The sequence below is a fragment of the Magnolia sinica genome, chromosome 4 (assembly GCF_029962835.1).
Source record: "Magnolia sinica isolate HGM2019 chromosome 4, MsV1, whole genome shotgun sequence".
Lineage (NCBI taxonomy): Eukaryota > Viridiplantae > Streptophyta > Magnoliopsida > Magnoliales > Magnoliaceae > Magnolia > Magnolia sinica.
The window spans coordinates 108,103,732-108,111,570 of NC_080576.1; the positions used below are offsets into that span (position 1 = coordinate 108,103,732).

The window sequence follows — 7,839 nt, forward strand, 5'->3', positions numbered from 1 at the left end:
TGCATACACTCTCAATAAGATTCCAATGTTCTCATACTAAATTACAAAATAGGAATTTTACAAATTAAAAAAAAAAAAGAAGCCCTGTTTGGTTGCCACTTTAAAAAATGAATTCATCTCATTTTAGTTAACAATAATTATGTATTAAAGATTTTTATAAGGATTAAAATAATCTCAACAAACCATCATAATTTTTATAGGAGGTGGCGTTTGGTTGCACCAAATATCATAATATTTTGTACCCTATAGGACTGATCAATCATGAACATCATGAAATTTCGTGATATTGGTGCTGCCAAACACAATATAAAACATAATCTCTAAAGCATAATGACTGTTAACAAAAATGAGATAAAATCATTTTTAAGTGGCAACCAAACAGGGCCTAAAAAAGAACAAAAAGAATTGTTTACCACCCCACCCATTTAAAAAAAAAAAATTAGACAGAAAAAAATCAGTTATCAAAAATAAAAAGAAAATCATTAGAAAGAAGAGAACCATTTAATGGGCCACAGCTACCGGAGGCGAGAAACAGATGCTCCGTTGGCTCGGCAACGCGAGCATCGCCGTATGATCCAAGAAGTCCTTGAGTGCAACCACAGACTGCAATATCTGCCGTAGATCATCGGCACGGGAGAACCCGGCGGCCCCCGCTCGCCGCACCGCATACACGTAGAAAGTGATGCACCCCTTCCTGAACTTGAACCGGGCCATCTCACACCCGGCGAGCCCACGTATGAGCTTCTTGTTCACTTCCCCTAGTGGAATTGCCGACGGCCATAACCTGTCGACAGACAATTTCATGTTCTCCGATTCAAACACGAATAGTATGACTTTGGACTTCTTGGTGCCGAGACCGAGCGTGAGGGTGTGCCAGGCATGGTGGGCCAGGATGGTGAAGTTGGTGGGGAGGAATGTGATGGTTGAAGGGAAAGGAATGGTTTTGGGACATTGGTTTTGGATGGTGGGTGGGATGGAGAGGAGACGGAGGAGCTCGAGCGGTGCGGCCCGGCGGATCGTGAAGGATTTTATGATGAATTGGCCGCCGAACCGGAGCCCTTTGACGTCCGAGCTCGGCTTAAATGCGGGATCAGCCGTTGATTTGTTGGTCTGTTGTTGTTGGTTTTTCTGTTTCTTCTTCTTCTTCTCTTTCTCTTCCATGGTTTGTCTTTGATCCTTTGGTCTGATGGCCAATCAATGCTAGTGTTTGGTGAGGTTGGTTTTCTTCTCCCTTTCTTTATATATACTACTAGTGGGATATGCTCTAGCGCTCTAAAAGAGTTGTATCAGTTCACTTGGACAATCTAATCGATCAATCTGAACTGTCCATCAAGTCCAAAATACACCCCATGGTCTATGATGCAAAAATTGAACGGATTGGATGATCCAATCTATCTTTGATTTGCCTTATTTTCTGTAGCCATCCTTTTTTCCAAGTCATGGATGGAATGGTACAATTGCCTAATAAAGGTGATTCTTTAAAATCATAAGCAATCCATGATGGGTCATAATAAATAGACTGATCAAAATGTTGATCTGATGTGTTCTTGTGTAAATGATCTTGACCGTCCATATTGATGGTCATTGATCGAATGGCTAATTTTTGTCAGGTCAGTGTAATATTTACATGGTCACTTATGAAAATTGTGCTGGACTAATTGAATGGTCTAGATCAATGGATTGAATTATGCAACTGTCCCAATGCAACTAGCAGCACCATGACTACAGTGCTGTGACAGAACTGGAGCATTCATCATCAGTAATAATGTAGTCAAAAGCTAAAGGGTGGTCTACTTTATGCTGATCGTAATCTTTTATTGACGTTTGCTAAGCCCCACATGCATCTATGATGTTGTCCAACTAACCCTCGACATGGCGGGCGGTTTGGATATCCCAGCCGTCCATTACCTCGCTCAAAAATCACCGGTCTGATCATACAATGGACTCAACATTAGAAACAAATGGACAGATTAAAAAAAAATCTAGTGAGATCCCAGGCCGAGTTTTGGGCAATGGCATCTACATGGTCTATTGATCGACGGCTTAGATCTTACACACGTGTGCCATGTCGGCACATGTGGGCCCATGTAGATTGGCCTATTAAATATCTCATTTATTATTATTATTTATTTTTATTTTTGCGTTTGGTGAGTTGTGTACCAACGTCGGACAGTTGGAGCGTTAAATCTGGGATGTTGTGTTATTTGTGGTGAGGTATGTACGTCTATATATACGCATTTATTTATCAAGATGGTCTAAGTTCAACCGGTTGGACCACAGAGTACAGTCCAACAGCTGATAACATCCAACCTTTTAAGTGCATGTGAAATCCAACCTTTCCAATAGTTGTCCATGAGGATCATTTACTGCAAAAATCATCCATACTTATTTATGAAGTGGGTCACACCATATAAAACCATTTCTAGCCATTAATAAATAGAAAAAAGAGGTGTGGTGGACTTTATGAGTAAATTTTTTTATTTTTTTATTCACAAGGTGATCCTCACAATAAGGCCAGCGTATTGGATGGGTTGGATGTCACCCACACATGAAATTTTGGAAGTTATTGGCTGGATAGACCGTCACTGATAGTCCAACAGGTTTGACTTGAGACCTTCTCATATTTATTTATTTGTTTATTTATTTTGTTATAAGTAGGGTTTAAAACAAACTGAGCTGGCACTCTTAAAATACTCATTTGATGTTAGACGTTTGCTGCTGCAAGAAGTCGTGACTCTAGAGGTTGGATCAGCACCCTTTTTAATGATCCGAACCGTTTATTTGATGAGCCTTACGGTGGATGGATGATGCCAGAAAATTCAATCAGATTTAAATACTTCAACCCTTTTGACTGTTCAAAGTTCACGGAGACCATCTACATTGATCAAAAGATTGAAATATTCAAATCTAAGAGCTGTTTTACGGCGATCTCCGCCGTCCAAGAGAAGACCCATTACATAAATGGTTTGGATGATTGAAAGATGCCGACAGGCCCAGAGGGTCCTATATAACAATAAGTGTGGAATGTACTCTAACGGACCTATTGATGTAATCACTGCACAGAGAAGGTAAGTAGCATTATTTACAATAATACCAATTTGATGTTATTGGAATAGAAATGATGTATCATAGGTGGGTCACGTGCAGCTCAGGTGGAGAGAGATACAACCAGATAGAGGAAGAGTTTTCATATCCTCACTTTCTCCTTTCAACCTTGAGTGACTCTGCCCCTTCTTTCTTCTTTTTGTGGGCCATTCTTTTTAAAAATAAAAAAATAAAAATTATTGAAATCCACCTTGTTTTTGGGCTGATATATAACATAAGCTAGTGCAATAAACATATGATATCCATATTATAAAGTCATCAAGGTGGGCCCCATTGAAGTGTCAGCGATGCTCTAGTTATATGTACGCCATTTGGCTAGTGACCCCAACAACGGCCAGCTAGCTGATGTCAAAGCTCTGTAGGCCCTGCCACGGTGTATATGTTTTATCCACACCGTCCATTCACTTTCCAGCTTATTTTAAGGCATGAGCCCAAAAATGAGGCAGATTCAAATCACAGGTGGAACACACCATAGGAAAACAGTGTTGAATGAGTGTCCACCGTTAAAAAAATTTTGAGGCACACTATAATGATTATTTGACACCCAACCTGTTTATAAGGTCACACGGACCTGAATGGAAGGAAAACACAATTATCAGCATGATCCAAAACTTCTGTGGCTTAATTCCTACTATTTCCTGTGGTGTGGTCCACCTGGAAGTTGGATTTGCCTCATTTTCTGGGATCATGGTCTAAAATAAGCTAGCAAATTGGATGAACGGTGTGGATAAAACACACACATCATGGTGGGGCCCAAAGAGCTTTGACACCCGTTAATCTGCTGGTGTTGGGTCACTAGCCAAACCGCGAGGAAGGAAGAGAGATCATGAAGAGAGAGAAATTAGGTGGTAAGAGGCCTTTTGAAATTGCTAAAATAACCTTAGTTAATGACTCACATTTTTAAAATATCCCAAATATCTCTACCTATGATGGAAATCCCTCCAACATCCTTTCAAAACTCCAAGTTTGAAAACTCTCCCAAGTGTGGGCAAAATCGTCCAAAACTGTCGGCCGATATAGATATAGATAGATGATCTGCAGCAGCATGTATGGAATTATGCATGCTTATTTATGTATGTTTGAAGGCTTGAATGCTATGCAGACTGAATTTCGTACCCCATATAAAAAGGTGTGTGAAATGTTAAAAGGTAATGTGCAGGGACATATATGTATGACAAATCCAGACCGTCCAAATCATCAGCACCATCGTGGATACAGCATGGCCTAAAAAACACAGGAAGACCATTAGGCTACGGTGATCCAACCATGCATCAGATTCATATCTAGAAAGGTCTAATTCAGACAATAAGATCATCGAATCATTGCGACTATCGTGCTCGCTGGCTTGTACGGCCCAGATCGATGAGTGCTTACCCATGTGTACGGCAGACAAATCACCACCAATTAAAGAATGCCATGGCAAAAGCACATTGTGGCTGACGCCATCTTTGAAAAATAAAGGCAAACACAAACCTTGGCTTTGTTTGGCCACTGTGATTCACATCTCAGAAGGATAGCAAAACTGTGGCTGAGTTGTTGGGAAAAGACAGGTGGGTCATCTTCTGATTGTTGCAGGCTGGTCAGCCACCAGGGATCTGATACATCACCACCTAGTAGAATAAGACGTCTACAAAACGATAAGAGATAAGGCTCACTTACCCTCACATGATCATCATCTGCCTCCTGTTCCTGATTAGAGAATTTTCAATACTTTAAAAAATCATGAAGAGCCTTGCGCAAATGAAATGAATAATTTTAGGGTCCTAATGCATCAAGTCCATACAATGGCCAAGCCTTAGTCCAATGATCCAGACCATTGATATGATTCATCAGCATCAGCATCATCATCATCTGAATTTTATTTTATTTTTTTAAAGCCTTGTCCTAACAAATTGGGGTTGGTTACACCAATCCTGCTCCGCCATTCGACTCTATCAAGGACCATATCCACAGCTGAACCATAAGTAATCGAAACTGTTAATCAAAACAGTCGATACGATTGGCCCCCATAAATGAGAATTCCAAGAAAATCGCCAAACTAGTATCAGCAGCAAATGAACAGGCAGTTAACTAGTTAGGAGAAAACAAAAAAGAACAGAAGACAGCAACACTATCAAAGAAGGCAAAGATTGGGATTGCTATAATCTCCCAATCTGCAAGATTTTAGTGGTGTCTCACCAGATCAATGATCTGGACCACTGAACTATAGGACCAACTTCTATCAACTGGGCGGATCTGGGCACCAAACATGTCATGAAACATCTACAATTCCTAAAAATATGAAGTAGCAGATCCCATGCCTATTGCAGCTGGTGCACTTTTTATGTTCTGAAAATGGGAAGGCTGCATTCTTCCTATCCGGGAGATTTTTTTGGGGGGTCACTATCACATCAACAATCTAGATCACTAAACCATCGGACCTACTTGTATGAACTCAGCGCATCAGAACATTATCTATGTCCTGAAGCATCTACAATTCCTAAAATATAAAGTAGAAGATCCGGCACTCTGTGCCGCCTGCCCACTTTTATGATTTATCTGTTATTGTATTTAATGGTGTTGGTAGTTATTGCATTAAAGAATTGTCTTAAAATATTGCTACAAGTATAGTTTCAACATTATTAAATTATGAATCCACCAACGAGCAATAATACAAGTCCACCTCTACTGGTGGTACTTCTGGTATTTGAATATGACAGGGAAACATAGATTTCGAGCATATACTACCCGTCTCTGAAGATGGAGTTTTCATCCTGTAGAAGGTTCTTTGATTCCCTGAGAAATTTGATTTCTGGTACATGTTTTGTGAGAAATGACTGCCGTGGAGAGCCGAAAACAATAGGATGGACACTCAACTCAAGCATCGGGTCTGTTCTAAAGGACTGCTACTAGCAGTTCAAGCTCTAAACATAATTCCTATGTTGGAGGGCTGCTAATTCCACTAGTCAGTACATCCCAACCCTTCTACACATGGGGACACGTGCCAACATGCTGCATATGCAGGAGATCGAACCCGTCCATCGTTTGGATCCTACGGTGAAGAGCCATGGCGAAAACGATCAGGCTGGCCCACTCATCAGGTTGGACACCCTGTAGGAAGCAAGTGGGCAAGTTCTTTTTAAACTGTATATTTGTTTCACAAATTATTGGCCATCTGAAATAACTGGACACTGGACAGGGACGCAGGACCCACCTGTTGAATGGGATTGGATCTTACATACACGTACAATGCTGGCACATGTGGACACCTGTAGGGGGCCTAGGGATACACGAGCCTGAGATTAACAAACTCTCTAATATAAATTAGAACAAAAGCTAAGACTGGATAGCTAAGGCCCTGTTTGGTAGACGCATAAAAATGAGTTCATCTCATTTTAGTCAAAAGTAATAATGTATAAGAGATCTTAATCTCTAATATGTAATTATTGTCAAAATGAACTCAATTGTGTATTAGAGATCAAGATCTCTAATACATAGTTACTGTTGAGAAATGATCTTAGTGCAGTGTGTATGGATACCTTGCAGTGCACATAGTTGCATTTAGCCTTGTCATCATTTACGTAACCCGTCTGGTCCATCCATAAGATCTGGTCTAATTTTCTTCCATTACAGTGCAAAGATCACAGTGATAGAATGGTCCTAAACATCCATGACTGGACCTATCTTTAATGAATAATCCTGTCCATTAATTTCTGCAAGTCACTGAGTGGACGGTTTGGATCATCCAAACAGGATGATTTTTCAAGGCTGCCCATAAAACCGGACTGCGCCTAATGGTAGGTCCAGATAGCAAATCTGTGCATGGTAAGGTTCCGATGCATTCAGCTCACTAGATCATTACTCATTACTGTTTAATTAAAATGAGATGAATTTATCTTTAAGCATCTACAGGCCTAAGTTTTTGAAGGCAGGACAGTCACAAGCATACAATTAGATCCTTTCCTCAAGGATCAGTAAAACCACGACAAACAGTTCAAGCATCCTTCGAAAATCCTGGTGATTCAGATAACTAATCAGGATCAGGAAAAGGCTTAAATCTAGGGAATAGAAAGCAATCATGGCCATGTGATTAGACTCACCTTTCAAAAGGATTACTACGAACAGTTCTAACCTCCCCTGGAATAGCTACTGAATCCCATATCTCTACAGAAGGAAAAGCTTTGATTCACTGCCAGAGTGAGATGGCTCATACATGTGGACTCAGATTTCTCAAAAAAAACAAAAACAAAAAAACAAAAAAAAAAACAAAAAACAAACAAATACATGTGGACTCTGATCTGTACGTGACATAAATGTAACCAAAATCAAACCAGGCAAAGCATGGGCATCACTTTAGAATTTAGATGGCCATAAACCAAATACCAACACCAAAGCAATGCTTAACCATCCTACTGGTTGACATCTAATGGTTGGTTAAGATGAAAGAAATTCAACTGTCTGAGTTGAACAAACAAACATCCCTTAATCAACGTTGGGATTGGTCACCCATCGGGGCTTCTCTTAACACGCCACCTTTTGGCCCCACTTCTTCACAAGGGCCAGATCAGGCCAACAACACTTTATCATTCCTCATAGTATGAAAACGGCCATAAAAATTCAACCTAAATGAAACCGAGAGGTGGTGGTTCCTTCCCACAACACCAATGGGTTCCTGACATTACTCCCACTTTGGAATTAGGAAGCCAGCTTTTCCGATCCTGCACTCTCCCAGTGAGAGAAGCCCTGAAATATGGG

At 40.4% G+C, this 7,839-nt stretch overlaps 1 protein-coding gene across 1 annotated transcript; it reads right to left on the reverse strand.

Annotated features, from left to right (window-relative positions):
- LOC131243724 (uncharacterized) lies at positions 1-1,247 on the reverse strand. Its single transcript, XM_058243252.1, has one exon. It carries the CDS (start codon positions 1,159-1,161, stop codon positions 502-504), a length of 660 nt encoding a protein of 219 aa, XP_058099235.1. The 5' UTR covers positions 1,162-1,247; the 3' UTR covers positions 1-501.
- Positions 1,248-7,839: the final 6,592 nt, after the last annotated feature.